This window comes from Perognathus longimembris, chromosome 10 (assembly GCF_023159225.1).
Source record: "Perognathus longimembris pacificus isolate PPM17 chromosome 10, ASM2315922v1, whole genome shotgun sequence".
Taxonomy (NCBI): Eukaryota; Metazoa; Chordata; class Mammalia; order Rodentia; family Heteromyidae; genus Perognathus; species Perognathus longimembris.
The window spans coordinates 59,441,254-59,458,400 of NC_063170.1; the positions used below are offsets into that span (position 1 = coordinate 59,441,254).

Consider the following 17,147-nt stretch of genomic DNA (forward strand, 5'->3'; position numbering starts at 1 on the left):
ATATGTGGTGCTGGGGAATCGAACCTAGGGCCTCGTGTATCCGAGGCAGGCACTCTTGCCACTAGGCTATATCCCCAGCCCTAATCTTTTCTTTTTTGAAAAGAAGTAGGATGAAATTTCTGGCAGCATTAGTGATATAGACCTGGTCAGTGGTCAGATCTATGGCTGGACTGGCCCTGTGGTAGTCACTTAGATTGGAGAATTTGTAAGGAAAGAGCTTGTATATAAATTTTTCTATGCCCCAAAGTGTGTGTGTGTGTGTGTGTGTGTGTGTGTGTGTGTGTGTGTGTGTGTGTGTGCATGCTACTACCGGGACTTGAACTCAAGGTGTCATGTTCTCACTTAATGCTCTGCCACTTGAGCCACACTTGCACTTCTGGCTTTTTGTTAGTTATTTAGACATAAGAATCGTGAGGATTTTTTTCTGCCCAAACCACCATCCTCAGATATCAGACCCCTGGGTAGCTAAGAGTGCAGGCTAAAACATTGCATGTGTGCATGCATGTATGTGTGTGTTTGTGTATCTGTGCATGCACACTCCTACTCCTAGGGCTTGAACTCAGGGCCTCGGCATTGTTCCTGAGCTTCTTTTTGCTCAGGGCTAGCACTCTACCACTTGAGCCACAGTGCCACTTCAGGCTTTTTCTGTTTATGTGATACTGAAGAAGCGAACCCAGGGCTTCATACATGCTAGGTACACACTCTAACATTAAACCACATTCCCAGGCCCTGTGAGACTTTTATTTCCACGTAACCACCAAAGTTTGAAGTGGGGCTACTATGGCTCAAGTAGTAAAGCACCAGCTTTTTTTTTATTAAGTGAAAAAGCTAAGAGATGGCACCTAAATCTTGAGTTCAAGTCCCAGTACCAGCATAGACACACATATTCGCGCACGCGCGCACACACACACACACACACAAAGAAACAGAAGTAATGACCCAGGAGAAAGGCAACAAATGGCAAAGCTGTGTGCTTCTTTGTGGCGGTGAGAGGCAGCTACGATGGTTAATTTTCCAAACAAACTGCACATTTGTTCTCTTGGACATGGAGGCCCCTCCCCACTTTAGGCCCTAGCTTTAAAGAACAAACCAAAACAGAACTGGAACAAAATTGTTTAAATGTGGAACTTTGATGAAAATGAGTGTTTAAAGCCAAATGAAGTTCTCACCACCTACCAAAAAAGGATGGCTTGCCCATCATATGGGAACATATTTAGCAAAATTGCTTTACAAAAAAAAAGGGGGGGGGGGGGCTGGGGGAGAGGTAAGAGCATGTGGGCAGGCCAAATTTGTTTCAAAGTTTGTGAACATAAACTAACCCAAACAAACACTTGTCTCACCAAAGACAGCAATGTTAACACACAAAATCCCACCCATTTCTGCCATCTGGGATCGCCCAGGGGGATGAGTACATACATCAGGTACAACTGCAAATCCCTGAGGGAATAACCACAAAACAGGCTTTCCTGTCGTTGGTGGTGTTCTGGAAAGTCAGTCGGTGGGCATGGGCCAAGTGGAGTCAGTTAAACTTAACATCTCACATGTGGTTTATTGGTGACATTAAATCACTTTACATTTGGGTTCTTCAAGGCCAAAGCACACAGGCACAGGGGTCCGGTTGGCACCCAGCCCCCCGGCTCACCTGTTGCTGGGAAGGCCCAGGGTCCATTCACGATGATCATCAATTTATCATGTTGTCATTTCCCTTCAGATTCCCAAACTTCACTCAGGTTCTCGTTTTACAACCTGAAACTTCATGACAACACACAACTTTCCTGTATGTAGCATGAAATGGAATGCAGTGTGTGGGCTAGTTTAACAACTGCAGAGTCTTTGCCCCATTTCAGATTAGCCTACACAGAAACACCTATTTGTAATAAAGACCGATGACAACCGTGACAAAAATAAGGATATATTAAAATAATCAAGTGATATACATTACTGTCATTATTCTGATACAGAATTTTTACACAGAGCTATTGATACCAGCACAAATGTCAGGATATCGGGCAATCTACTACAATAGACCTTTGGGTTACAAATAAAAATTTAAATGATAACAACACCAACTGTAGAATGGTAACTAGTGTTATGCCGCATTAAAATCAATACTTCCTCATTAAGTGACATTTGGAAGAATATCTCTACCTAGAAGACTTAAGAAAAACCTTTATAAAAAGAAACCAATGTAATACTGTGTGGGAAATAATACCTTCTGCTTAAATTAAATCCCAAATCTAGTAATCTGAACTATATTAATTTGACTTCCATTTTGTTCTTTCCTCAAGTAGAAGTCCATTGGGTTAGGGAGGCTCAGGAACCTTCTAGAAATGCTTCCAATATTCACTCCATCAGAGAAATTTGGAGCATCTAGCTCAATTGTACCACCTCCTCAGAATTAAGTTGTACCATTAATCTGGGGAACAGCTAAATTCTAACTGGTGATTCCATCACCATGTTAATGGTCTAGAACTCCACTTTAAACTAAGTGATAGGAAGGCCAATGGAGAAGAAAGTAAATGTCTTGAGGTTCTGTAAAGATAGGAGGACAAGGAGAATAAAGATGTGTGTGTGTGTGTGTGTGTGTGTGTGTGTGTGTGTGTGTGTGTCTATTTGTGTGTGTAAGGGCAGTGGAGGGAGGAGCTAAAAGAATTTTCCTAACAAAGTATCAATTCTTACTCTCCTTGAAAATGGTGAGTTACTGGCATTAAAAAAAATAAACTTAAACAAAACCAAAACACAAACAGAAATGAGAACTGTTCCCATAATGCTTTGCACTTCACATTTCCATCCAAAATCAAAATTCCCCTTCAATTAAAACAAAATCACTCTAAAATCAAAGATGGGAAAAAAAAAGTTCCTTGGAAAGTGGAGAAAACAAAAACGCTCTGGCATTATTTGTTTGGCACAATCACAAGACCGTTAGAGACACAGTGTGCTGTTCACATTTAAAGTTTCTACTCCAACACAATTACTTTCGGGCTAGACAAATGAACCGGTTAAATGAAGTCCGTAAACAAGCCAAGCCTGGCAGACATGGACAAGTGTGGTGCATTCTCCGCCCAAAAAATGGAACCTAGAAGAAAAAAAGAAAATTGAGTCAGAGCAGGAAAATGTTGCAAAACCAACCACACCATTCTTCAGATATCTTCCAATAATTGCTAGTGGATTATTATTATCAATGGGAAAAAGTGGATAGAAAGCCAAATTCGTGGCTTATTGGTTATTAGGTATATGTTCACCGCTTTGCATATGTCATCCATTCTCATCCTTACCACGGCCTTGTGAAGAGGGCCAGTGGCTTCACTGTACCCATTTTTCAGGCAAGTGACAGAGGCACAGAGACAGGATACGTAAGGTCACAGATTTGAGACTTGAGCTTGGTTAGAGCTGGACCAGAGATCCCAAGTTTTTTGCCTGTTGCTTTTTTCTTTTAGCAGTCTCCTACTTTAACTCCTTAAGAAGAGTCCATGATCACAGGCACGCATACATCCACATGCAAATAGATTCATAGTAGAGCTGTAATACTTATATATCTACACATTTACATAGAGATAACAGAAAGGCTGAGGTTGTTTCTATTTTGTTTTGGGTTTTTTTTTTTTTTTTTTTTTTTTTTTTTAAGGAACAGAGGAAAATGGCGGAAAGAGGAACTCCATTTGCAGACATGTAACAAGCCAGGCATGGGACGCAGAGTGGCCCAGATAGAAAGCTCTGATTCGTTCCATCGCTCCACAACTCCCATCATGCACCAGTGAGGCTGAGATGAAGATAGTCAACCAGTAGCTATCGTGGTAGATCTTTGTACTAGAGTAAGTAGAACACACTCAAAGTATGTATGCTTTGGATAACTAGGAGAAACAAAATCATTTTCCCTCCCCTATGTTCTTGAGAGCTGAAGAGAGAAAAAAAAAGTTGTATGAAGAAAGTTTAATGCTATGGCTGGGTATGGTGGTGCATGTCTATAAGCCCAGCCCTTAGAGGAAGGATTCCAAGTTGGAGTCTAGGTTGAGATACATAGGAAGATCTTGTCTGAAAAAAAAAATCCAAAGAAGAAAAATCTGTCCAATGCTAATCTGGAGGTGTACTACAGGAGCAAGAACAAGAAGATGGCAAAAGGCTTCAACTACAACAGGCCAGGCCTCAAAAATTCTTCATGTCCCTTCAGCTTCCAGGCTCAAATGCTTTGTTAGATACCATTCCAGAGTGCTACCATCTTACCAAAAGAGGCTGCCCCACACCAACGCTCTCTCCTTGTGAGAAAAGCTGAGCTGTATCTACCAGATGTCTTCAAAACACATTCCTTTCTACAATAAGAAGGCTATCTTCAGACAGTGGCAGAACCATTCCAACCTAATTTTTCACATCAAACCAGTAGCACGGACCCAATTCGACGGATGCAGGGTAGGGGTGGGATGGGGTGGGGTGGGGTGTCAAAGCTAGTAATTCTCTGGGCTTATCTTTCCATGACACCATGCTTGCTTTCTTACCTCCTTTTTCCTTTTTCTTCTCTTCTTCATTCTTCTTTCCTGCCTTCCATATGCAAAATGGCTCTGGAAGGGTCAGGGAGATGAGTGACATCAATAAACATAAAGGGGTCAAAGGGAAGCAAAAGGAGGGCAGGGAGTATTGGGCAATCAACAGGCGTTGCAGGACAGGCGGAGCTATCTTAGTGCTCAGAATGGTTCTGCCACTGTGTGAGTCATGGATACAGGGTAGGGGGGCTGGTTCAATTGCTGCCACCCCCAAAACACATCAGAGCAAGTAAGCTCAGCTGGATTGCCTTACAAGTAGATAGTGTGTGCACTGACCATCAGTGCCCTTTACAATTGGTTTGGACCCCCAGAGTCTGAGAGTTTCTTTTAAGTGCAAAGCATGACACACCTGAACATGAAGGTACTTTTCTCAACCAGACTCAATCTCCTCACAGGGGACACATGGCACTATCCAAGGACATTCCTAATCATCAACAACTGGTGGCTATTCACATTTGGTGAGGAAAAGCCAGAAATGTTGCTGAACATTCTAAACCACCAAAAGAGCCCTTCACAACAGAGACTGATCTGGCTCAAAATGTCCACAGAGCTGAGGATGAGGAAAAACTGACAACAGAAAGCAAACCCCAAGGACAATGAGTCCAAAGTAAGTGAAAAATCAGCAGTATGTCAGAGTGTTATAAAACAGAAACCACTCAAGTATGCTTTTGGTGCTGAGTGATGATGTGGACATTATGCCCTAATGGGGCGTTCTTGTTTGGCTTTTGCACTCACAGCTGGTGCTCTACTACTTGTGCCACACCTCCAGTTCCGGCTTTTTGCTGGTTAACTGGAGATAAAAGTCTCACGGGATTTTCTGCTTGGGCTGGCTCTAAATTACGTTTCTCAGATCCCAGCTTCCTGAGAAGCTAGGGTTCATATGAATTTGCCACAATGCCCTGCTGGCATGTTAGCCATGACAGCAAGGTATGGTCAGAGCTTCATGCGTCCTGATGCCGCCATTACTCTGAACTGCCAGTGCCTTGAACACAGCAGAAAGGAAAATAATACTCTCTGCCGATCCTGAGCTGGGAGTCACGGGTATTATGTATAAACAGCACCCCAAACCCAAGGGCCAGATTTTCATTTTGCTTTGGGACCGGCAAGGCAGCCTCCTCTGGAAGCTAGGAAGGACAAGGTCACTTCCAAATCGGTCTTTCCTCTCAACTGCCACCATGTCCTGACTCCAGGTCCTCAGAAGAGAGGTCATGGCCATCGTATTTGTGAGTACACGGCACTTAGTCTGGTACAGACAACACCTAAGGAAACACTTCGAATGAATGGACCTAGAATAAACCATGTAAAGTGAGGTAAGCCAAGCTCAGAGAGACAAACCGTGGATGTTTTCTCTCACACGTGGTAGCTAGATCTAAGCTACTGGGACCTAGTAAATTCTATGGTTCTCTAGGCATTTATACATAGTGACACCAAAGAAGGACACTTTGAGGAGAGGACCAGAAAGGCACAATGCCCGTGTGCATCTGATCACACAAAGTAATTTTTATTTAAATAAACACCAGGAGGTTTTTAATCTTGCCCTTTTGCTGTTTTTATTTTGTTTGTTTCTTTTTGCTCTGTTTCTTCATTTATATGACTTTGGGAGTATACAGAGAGGCACAGAAATGGAGAGACAAATGCAGCAATGGTACTCACTGGACACTATGCTGAAAATGAACTCTAGGATTTATGGGTGGGGTTGGGAGAGGAAAACTGGGAGAGCTAGAAGGAAGGGGTGACATTGTCCAAAAAGAAACATACTCTCTATCTGACTTATGTAACTGTAACCCCTCTATATATCACCTTTATAATAACCACAAAAATTTAAAATGCATATTAAGTAAAAGTAAATTTTGGTTATTATTGTTAAAAAAGAAAAGACAGCTAAGGAAATACTTTAAATGGAGAGACCTAGAACAAATCATATTATGTGAGGTAAGCAAGCTCGGTGAGACAAAAGGTGCACGTTTTCTCTCATATGTAGAAGCTAGATCTAAGATGCCCTGGGGCTTGGTAAATCATACAGGTCTCTAGGCATTCATACACACTGAGGCCACAAGAGGATACTATTAGGGGAGGAACACAAAGGCTCAAGGCCTATGTACCTCTGATCACATAAAATAACATTTACCAAAACGAATCCCAGGGAATAAAAACAAGATGTTCATTTTCTTTGTTTTTGCTTTCTTTTCTGTTGTCTTGTTTCTTCATTTGTCTGTCTTTGGGAGGGTAGTGGGGGGGGGCACAGAAATGGAGAGACAAAGGCTGAACAAATGCAGCAATCGTACTCACCAGACATGATGCCGAAAATGAACTTGTGGGTGGGGATAGGAGGGAAAAAAAAAAACTGGGAGAGTGAGGGAAGGGAGTAACATTGTCCAAAAAGAAATGTACTCTTTAGCTGACTTATGTAACTATGCCCCATCTGTATATCACTTTTATAATAACAAAAACAATTTTAAGGAAATATTTTGCCAAATGCCTGTGACTTCTACCCTGGCCTCCTCCCCAGACGCAGGCTCTCTTCCTCACAGAATGCTGTGTGATTGTTTCACACCGTTTGCCTCCCTTGTGCCTGCAACTGAGCAGGCCCAGCTAGGTTCAAGTTGCTAAGGATACTGAAGGGGCAGGCTGCTCTTGGGCATGTGTTTACAAGGCCAAGTGCTCTTGTGAAAGTCCCCAAAGTATCTTTGTACTCTTCAAAACAACAACAACAACCAGTCATTTATTTGCAGTACTGGGGTCATTCATTTATTTGCAGTATTGGGGTTTGAACTCGGGGCCTCAGGTGTGTCAAGCAAGCACTCTACCACTTCAGCCTCTTTGGCAACTCTTTGTGCTTTAGTTATTTTTCAGATAGAGGCTTGCTTTCTGTCCAGGCAAGCCTGGACCTCAATCCTCCTAATTCATGCTCTTGGCTAGCTGGAATGGCAGGTATATGCCACCCTGCCCAGTGCCTGTTTTGTTTTTTTTTTTATAGGTTGACTCAAGATCATCCCTCTCAGCCTCCTGTATGGCTGGGATTACAGCCATGTTTATATTCTTGTCCTTATTGAAAGTTCAACATAACCATCAGTGTAGATCTACTTCCAGGATTACAGAGAACATAAGGATGACAGAGGACGGCAGGCCCCTAGATTCTAGATTGCCTGCCTTCTCTTATTCAAACACAGGTTCCTTATTTAAGATCCTGTGTGTAGCTCCCTTTTCTCCACACAGCCTTTCCCAATAGCACCAGACAAGGAGATTTCCCTCCTGCCCTGCCATCTGTGACCATGCCTGCTGAGATGATACACTTGAGATACACTGCTCAGATCATATACTTCCACATCTCCCAACATCAGGTAACCAAACCCATAGCTGTCTCACAGCCTCACTTGCAAGAAAAAAATGCTCACTGTAGTATGTGTTTGAGCTATTCAGTCCAAACTTGCCAGTTTACTTTCAAATCATTCCAACACTCAATCTCAATTCCTATTAGCCTGGAAATGTAAGCAAATTCTCTTTCAGAAACATTCTTAGAGCTGGAAATGTGGCTTAAGCAGTTAGAGCATTTTTAGAAAGCAGGAGGCCCTGAGTTCAATCCCTAGTACTTTTCCATCCCCCAACAGTATGATTCTTACTCAAACTGCAGCAGTTTTACAGAGAAAATAGCGTTTACTAAAGGACAACAGGATAGTCGACCATGGTGGTGCATGCCTGCAATCTCAGCACTACAGAGGCTACGGAAGGAAGGCGAGGAGTTTAAGAACCTGCCTCCAAACCAGACAACAGAAACAAAGGGTATGTGAGCCATGCCTTTATTAAGTGTTAAAAATAGTTGTCAAAATAAAGAGGCTAAAGCTTTTATTTACGCTAAGTTGTATTTAGAACAAGAGGCCGGGAGGGATGGGAAGATTTCGGCTGGAGGCAAAAGTTTAAACTGAATGAGACCCTACCTCAATCATACGTGGGGTGTCTTAGTTCATGCCTACAATCCTAGCTACTTGGGAAGGAGGATGGAAGCCTGAGGCCAGCCTACACAAAAGTGTGAGACCCTCAAAACAAAGTAAAGTAAGAAAGGCTGAGGGCATGGCTCAAGAATTAGAGTGTTTGCCTAGAAACATGAGGCCCGGTGTTGAAACCCTAGTACTGCCAAAAAGAATGTGTGTAGAAAATATTCTGTCCTTCCCTCAGTAAACATGTATCTATTAACATTTCATAATAGACATTTATGGATAACCTTTTTCCCTTGATTTGTTTGGAAGAGAATATAGTTCAGAGATATCACAGAAGAAACTACATTTTCCCCAGAACAGGCCACTTCCTTTGTGACAAATAATAACTCTAGTACTTAATCTTAAAAAAAAAAAAGGCTCAACAAAATGACCTTAATAGCACATTTTCAAGATGGAAAAAAAAAATCCCAATAGGAAAATTTATAAAATCACACTCTAGCTGCCTTTCAAGTCCTCAATTAAATGGAGAGAATGTTAAAACCCAATCTGAAACTTTGTTTCTTTTTTTGTACTCCAACTTGAACAAAGGGCCTCCTGCTTGCTAGACTGGTACTCAACTAGTTGAGCCACCCCTCCAGCCTTGGTTTTTGTGGTTATTTGTGCTGCTCACCTGGGTGCATATCTGAGCTGAGAATCTACCTATTTTAGGCTTCCTGGCTTCGCTGGGCTCACAGGTGTGTGAAGAGCTTCCCTTAGTGGAAAAAGAGCTTTACAAAGTGAGAGCCACCAGTACCTGTCTCAAAAACTTTTTCACTCAGTGTATCTATGATTCTAATGCTTTGTTTTTATTATGATAATCATAATCCGTTGCTTAAAGACTTCATTACTAGACCTGTGGCTAAAAACAGAACATCAGAGCTAGGTGCCAGTGGCGTATGCCTGTAATCTGAAGCTACCCAGTCGGCTGCCATCTGAGACATACAGTTTGAAGCCAGCCTGGGCAAGAAAGTCTTTGGGACTCTTATCGCCACTTAACCACCAGAAAGCCAGAAGTGGAGCTGTGGCTCACATGGTAGAGCACTAGCCTTGAGCTAAGAAGCTCAGGGACACAGACTGGAGTGATAGACAGAAGGGGTGACTGGGGTGCCCTCTCTTAGGTAGCTTGCATGACTTCAACTAGCCAGTGAACCCCTCTGAGGCTTAGCACTGTCCTAAGTAGAGTGTGACAAACATCAGCCTCCATGGAGCTCAGACTTTCGGTGATGATTGAGTAAGAAATACAGAGAAGATATTCATTGCAGAGTGTCGGCCACATTGCTTCCCTTACCAAGCCCCAACCATCAGTGTGATCCACACAAGCCACGTGCTTACCCTTGCTGCTTCCCTTCCCTCAGCAGCGTGATGCGAACACGACGTAAAGACGTGATTCTTAAAGCAGAAAGTTAAGAGCAAAGGTTTCAGGCAGTGCCTTTAGGAAAGAGGACGCAGTGTTGGGAAGAGGGACAAAGACCCTGCACTGGGGTCCTGCCAAAGGAGCTGGGCCAGACTTACCTGCTCCTGTTGAGTTTGGCATTGGGGTGGATGACTCATAGTTTGAAACCTTCTCTGTCTTAAAGTGTACAAGAAGAAAAGGTGCGTGTCATGTTTCACAGTGAGTGCAGTGGAATGGCGAAACCCCCGGGATGACTGACATCCAGCCAGAACCATTTCACAAGGCAACCACAGGAAAGCCAGTAGCAAACACAGTCTGCAGACTGACACCCCCAGCCCCAACAACCATAATCCACATCCCCGCCCTCACAGGGAAACCTCGGTAACAGGCAGAGATGATCAAAATAGTATTATTAGGGACTGTGGATGACCAGGCAAGATGGCTGGTTCTAGTATATCCTGATCATATGTGGAAAGGGGAGGGGGGAAGACATAGAATTCTGCTTGGCTCAAAAATATCCAATCTGTTTTCAAATGAATGAGAGGATACAATGTATAGAGAACAGCCTACAGTGTAGCTGAACAAGGTTCCTGGCCTGGGGCTCTCTTCTCCATGCCTCTGGATGGCTAATGGTAGAAAGAAAAGAACTAAAGGGAGGCATCCAGGGAATCGGCTGAGCCCATACTGGGTTGCCACTTGCAGGGCAAGGACACTCCAGCTCCAAGCTCCCTCCACCTCCCCCTACTCGCTCCCTGATGGAATGGAAACTTCCTTACTGCAACCCCTAGACAGTGTCTCTGAGATCCTGTCCAGTCTAACCCCGTAGGTCTGGGGTCCTGCTGCTCACTACCAACTGCTTTGCCAACCTATTGTTTAGGACATTGTGACACACGGAGCTACTCTGTAATAAAGTGAAATGCGAAAGTGTCATTCATCCCTAAACAATGTACCCCAGGAACAATGTACCCCAGAGGAAGAGCAGAGGGGGAAAAATACCTTGTATGTTAAAATAGAACAGTAATTGACCAGGTGGTACCTGAGGCAGGAAGATCACTAGTTCCAGCTCACCTGGGCTACACAGAGTATTCAGGCCAGACTGAAATAAACAATACCTTTGTTTAAAAAAAAATAAGAAAACAAAACAAGAAAATGTAAGAATAATTGTATTATCGATGCTTTTCTGACAAAAGCAAAAACATAAGCCTTATTTTCTTCTGCCTGCCTGATCAGCAGGCCGTCTTTTCTTTTTCTTTTTTTTTTTTTTTTAACAACTTCTATACTTTCAGTTTTACAAAGAAGCCCAGAAGGTGGATAATACATATTTTGTCTTAAGTAATTCCTCATGCACTATAAATTATTTGGGTATCATTTCTAATGCCATGAGAAGAATGGTAGGAAAAAAAAACCCAACACTGCGAAGAGGAAGGTAGAGGATCCAATTCATTGTATACATTTTCCAGCGTTCATGATCCCTTGCTGGAAGACCAGGTATGTCCACGGAAAGACACATTGGGAAGACACACACACACACACACACACACACACAGATACTAACTTTACGAGTCAGTGGATGGCAGCTGTCACCCAATTTGCCCATCGGTGTGCAAATCCTTATGCTCTTAACCCAGATACTAACAGCACAGCACATGCCTCCGCCACACTGGGGATCCTTGTCACACGCCTGCAACACAAGAAAGAGACATGGAAATGTGGATAGCAGGAAAGACTTGGAGTGGGGAAAATCGGAAATTAGCCATGAAAATACTCAGTAAATATCAAATTGCTATGATTTCAATAATACCTATGGAGAAAAGAGCTCCAGGCTTCATTTGCTCTACAATGAAATCCAATCAGATCTTTCCAGTTTTTCAGATGCAGGCTGAATGATAGCCCCCCACATGATGAAAATCTTAAAGGTGACATTTCAAAAAAATTAGCTCTCTTTCTCTAGCATTTTATGGCTGAACTGGCATTGACATTGAAGAACGATCCTATATTAGGCCTCCAATATACATGGCCATTAGGAACTACATAAATCGAACCACGGGATTTTATGACTATTAACTGCAGAATACATTGGGCCTAATTTGTAAAAAGAGATTTAAATGGTCTCTAAATCTGGCATGAAATACTCCAGATGCATAAAGACACTGATGTAAATTTCAGAAGTGCTCATTTTCCCTTTCAAATATTTGCATTTTGGTTCAGGAGACTTGATGTTTTTCACACTGCTGACTTGGTTTTGCACCATTTCCTCTTGAAGGAAAGATATCTCAGATGTTAGGAATGGACAGACTAAGATGTATTCCCTAACTACTTCTTCTTCTTCTTCTTCTTCTTCTTCTTCTTCTTCTTCTTCTTCTTCTTCTTCTTCTTCTTCTTCTTCTTCCTCTTCCTCTTCCTCTTCCTCTTCCTCTTCTTCTTATTCATGAATAACTCAACACAAAGCCATTGCTGGCGTGGGATGTCCAGATACATAAATTACAACCTTGAGGTGGGAAAGGGGAGACTGCTCACACAAAAATCCACCCAAGGAGGACGGGTAAGTGGCACCAGTAATTACTCAGGGCACCTGCTCCAGGTACAAAAACTGCAAGTACATATAACCACAGAACCAGCTCTGGAGGAGTTTCCTCACTGTATTAAACAAAAATAACGAAGTCCAAGCTTATTTACATGAATGTGGATCTGAAGAACTATTTTTTTTCCTAGACCCAACGCAAACAAGGATGTTTGGTTTGAACTGTGCACACTAATCTGTTTTGTGAATGATACAGTAAAAGTATCCTACACTACTTACACAATAGAGTATAAGCATAGGCATACACTTACATGTGCATTTGTTGGAAAGTACAAAAAGTACATCTTTAAAGATGATGCATGATTTCTCAATACATAAATCTGTGGACATATTCTTAGGATTATTTTCATTAAAACTGACCATCTTACTATTTTGCTTTGAAAGTTATTTACTTCCTTCATGAGGAATTTCTTTTTTTCTCAGTCAATTTAAAACACGTATATATAGCTAGAAGGGCAGGATGTTCATTTGGAGTGGTTTGCATTTTATTTTTTTATTTTTTTCAAATTTTTATTATCAAACTGTGGTTTGCATTTTATAGGACAATATCTAAACATTTCGATTGTCCAAATGCTATCAGTATGCCAGAGATATGCTTACATGACCACTACATTCCATAATGTGGACAGCCTTTGCCAATGTTGTTGTAACAAATCTATATCAATATATAAATCAATTTCAAAATACAGACACACATATTACTTAAAAATATAAATACTTAAGGTGGGAGTTCCAGCCAGTATTTTATTTCAACAAATGCTCAATACCCTCAGTTCTCAAACCCCCACCAACTTTTTGTATAAGACAATAAAAAATCCAGCCAAAATCTTTTAAAATTCAATCAATCACTTAAGAGGTTAGCATCTTGTACACAATAAATCTAGATAAGTCACTGAGTTTTTCATTTGAATCCAGATGGTTCCTGTCAGGGAGACATAACTACACTTTATTGCTATATTGCTTTAGAGAGGCTTAAAAACAATCTTCTTTTTGTAACACTGGGTTAAAGCAACAAGAAAAACAATGACAGCACATAACTATATAATATGCACCATCTAAATCTCTCCAGCAGATAAACATCCAATGTGATAGAAAAAATTCCTTTGGTAACAAAAAAAGAGCTTTAGTTCTTGAAAAACTTACAAAGAATTGTCCAAGTTTATATATTTTTAATTGGACAACTGTTTCCGAATGCCCCACGTCCTTAATTCTATTCAAAGAGTGTTGTTTTGTGAATGGGACAAAAAGATACTTATATTGCAAAGAAATCTTGGGCTTGGGCTCAGAGGATTAGGAGTCATTTAAAATGAACCAGCAGGGGAAGAGGGGGAGAAAATCATGTTTCAATTAGAAAGACCTGCAGAAACTTTTGTTCCAATACACAGACTTGCTACTGACACAGCTATACAAATATGTTTTTTTTAAATATCTGTATTCTAATAAACATTACAAATCATATAATTAAACAGCTACTGGGTATAACCAGATACAATCATTGCCTAGGGGCTTTCAAAACATCATACACTTGTTAAGGAATCCAGAGACAAAAATAATTTTCTGTGTATCAAGACAATGGCATTTCCTTTAAGTAAGAGGGCACTTCATGATCTCCTCATCAACCCTTCCAAATACAGATGTTTTCAGTCCCACAACGTGCACTTCCTTATTTGAAGTGATTTAATGAAGTAAATGAATGGACTGAATTAAGTAAATGACTTTAGCCCTTAAGAACCGTAAAGCAGCTGGACAACCGGCAAACAGTAGAGGTTTTGCATAGCTGGTGTAAACTAACCTTTTATATTCTGTGCCATAAACTTGTTCCTCGTATGGACACAAAAGAAAAACTGTTCAAACCAGGAGACAAGTGAGCTCGTGGCCGTGGGTAAGGTTTGAACTGGGGCTGTTGTGGCTATCTACGCCATCACTGAGCACCGCGAGGTCCCCAATCCGGAATCAGCAAGGGAAAACTTGAGAGGACCCCCAAGACCACTTTAGGAGAAAAGGGGGTGGGGGGAGGGATAGCTCCGGAACCGAGTAAGAAAAGCTCACAATTGCTTTTCAATTCGCTCAGATGGCCCTGACCCAAGTTATTTCAAGGGGTTTCTGCGGAAGACGGACCCATGGGGAGTGTTGGATAAAGACTCCGGGGGCAGGGGGGAGGACTCCCTCACTCCTTTGCATTTCAGGGAGGGGTCGTTCGAATGTAAGATCGGGGCTTGAGCGCCTCGAGTACAAGTTGAGAAGATGGTGAAAGAAACTTCTTTCAGCTCAATGGAAAACCAGAGCCAACTCACGGGGCCAGGTGGCAGGGCACGAGAGAGAAGTTGACGGGGAAAGGTGAGGGGGTGGGGGACCCCGATCGTTTTTTTTTTTTAAATTCTAGGGCGCACCCCAGTTCCGGGCTCCCTGTCGCACTTGTCCAAGTACCCCCAAAGGCCAACGAAGACAGGTGTCTGCAGGCGGGAAGGCTCTCCCGCACCCCCAGGTCCCCTTCGGCTGTGTTCCTGAGTCCCCCCCTCTTCCCCGTCCTGCCCCGAGCCCAGGGGAAATCCCGGTGCGCACAGCCGCGGGACAGGTGGGCCCGCCTGGCTTCTTACCCCGGTGATGACCGCCGCGTCCCCTGCTGGGGGCGCGAGCAGCAGCAGCAGCAGCAGGAGCAGCAGCGGGACGCAGCGCGGGCTCCTCATGGCGCCGTCGGGCTGGACGGGCGGCGGTTGGGGCGGTTGGGTGGGGGGATCGGGGATCCGGGAGTCTGGGGGGGCCCTGCTGGGCGGGCAGAGCGCAGGCCGCGCAGCAGCACGGCGGCGAAGCGCAGCGGGCAGGCGGGTGGGCGCGGCGGCTCCTGCGAGCCTGGCCTCGCCGGGCGGCGGTTATAAAGGCGAGCCCCGCCGTGACTCACGCCGGCGCCCGCCCGCCCGCCCGGCAGCACGCGCGGGGGGCACAGCGCGGGCACACACACACACACACACACACACCCCACGCCCCGCGCGCCCCACGCGCCCACCCCGCCGCGGCTCCCGAGACGCGCACGTGCCGTCGCCGGCGGGCTCCCCGCGCCACGCAGGCAGTACCCCCGCCCCCCCTCCCCACCACGGGGCACCCCACTCCGTGCCATTTCCCCCTCCACCCCGGCGGCTGTCGCCTGGTCCTGCTTGCAGCCGCCTGCCCCACACGCGCCCGGGCGCTTTTGTGACACTCATGTGCTGTCCTGGTTTCCAAAGCTCCACGCAGCGGGCGCCGCCAACTCGCGATCATTTGCTGTACAGATGTGCGGGAGGCACCAGAACCCCTGGATGTGTTGTTCTTTTGCTCCGCTCTCGTCTGTCCGTGGGGGCGCGCCCGGGGGATGCTATAGGTGTTACCACGGGCTCTGTCCTCCCGGGGAGGGAACACCTCCACAGAAAAGCCAGCCCGCAAGCCAACCGCGAACATGGAAAGCAGGGTAAGAGAACAAAGGCACTGTGCGGAGTCACCCCCCCCCCCACCATCCCACAGCCCCGACGACGTGGAGGGGGTCGCTCCTCCAGCTGTGGCAGTCTGTTTCTTCCCTGCGTGTCAGATGCCTTCCCTTGGTGCTCACATCTGTTTCTGACCCTACTCCTCCCCTCTAAAGCATCGCGCCAGCCTCAGCCAGACCACTTGGGTGATGCCAGCGGGGGGGAAATGAGAACCGCTGCCCCCGTGGGCCAGCCTGAGGCCCCCCGGAACGCTACGCTAAGTGGGCAGCGCTCTCTGTGTCTCTCTCTGTCTCTGTTTCTCTGTCTCTGTCTGTCTCTCTTCTCTGTCTGTCTCTCGCTGTCCCTGTCCCTGTCTGTCTCTCTCTGTCTCTGTGTCTGTCTCTCTGTCTCTGTCTCTCTGTCCCTGTCTCTGTCTCTCTCTGTGTGTCTGTCTGTCTGTCTCTCTCTCTCTCCTCCAATTTCCTAGTGCAGGAAACTCGCCACACACCTAGAGGTGCCCACTGTGATTCCTTCATGTCAACCGGAATTGACCCCCTACCGGGTTCTAACTACTCCACGAGATGAGCAACAGTGTGCCCTCCATTTGTGATCCTAGGCTAACTCCCAGAATCGCGGACTGTTCGCTTCCACAAAGGCGACGTTGAAGAAGACCTGGGTGTGCCCGCACAGATTCGATGGCCATGGCCAGGACGGTTGGGGAAGCCTAGCTTTCTTCCACAAGTTAGGACTTCGACGTTCCTGTCTCTTAAGGACTACATACTGTGGAAAAGCAGACGCACCTTTCAGACTCCCTAACAAATGCAGTAAGGGAAGTTGGGACAGAGTTACATTCAGACTGTGGGACTCCACCACCCTGCCAAAGCACTCAGACACAATGTTTGGGGGAAAACACACATATAAGAAAAAAGGCAAGGCAATTATCTGAATGCTAACCAGCTGAATATTTAGAAACCCAATTCTTTGAGTTTTAGGGCTCTTTTGTTTTTTTTTACACGTTGTTATATTTGAGAAACATCCTGAAACCAAAAAACACAAAAGGAATCAAACACTTTTTTTAAACTTAAAAAAAAAAACTGTTAAAATTGGATTCACGGTAAAATAAGTGGAAACAGTAGCAAGTGACAGACGTGTGGAAAGTTTCCTTTTTCCAGTCACCATGCCAACCAGAGCATTGGGAGTGCTGCAGGCGGGGTAGATGTAAAAACC

General features: G+C 44.4%; 1 protein-coding gene across 7 annotated transcripts in view; it reads right to left on the reverse strand.

The window, feature by feature from the left end:
- Positions 1–1,187: 1,187 nt before the first annotated feature.
- Prok2 (prokineticin 2) overlaps positions 1,188–17,147 on the reverse strand; it is a 174,767-nt gene continuing 158,807 nt past the window's right edge. For 2 of the 7 annotated variants that reach the window (XR_007212381.1, XR_007212386.1), the window contains one exon: positions 11,471–11,583. Coding sequence is in view for 3 of the 7 variants with exons in the window: in XM_048356155.1 (XP_048212112.1) it covers positions 11,257–11,583; positions 15,081–15,170 (417 nt within the window). In the remaining 4 variants the exon portion in view is untranslated. Of the gene's footprint in view, positions 3,077–4,490; positions 4,554–11,240; positions 11,584–15,080; positions 15,354–17,147 lie in introns of those variants that run through there. The other 5 variants (XM_048356158.1, XM_048356156.1, XM_048356155.1 and 2 more) reach the window with 5 other exon arrangements.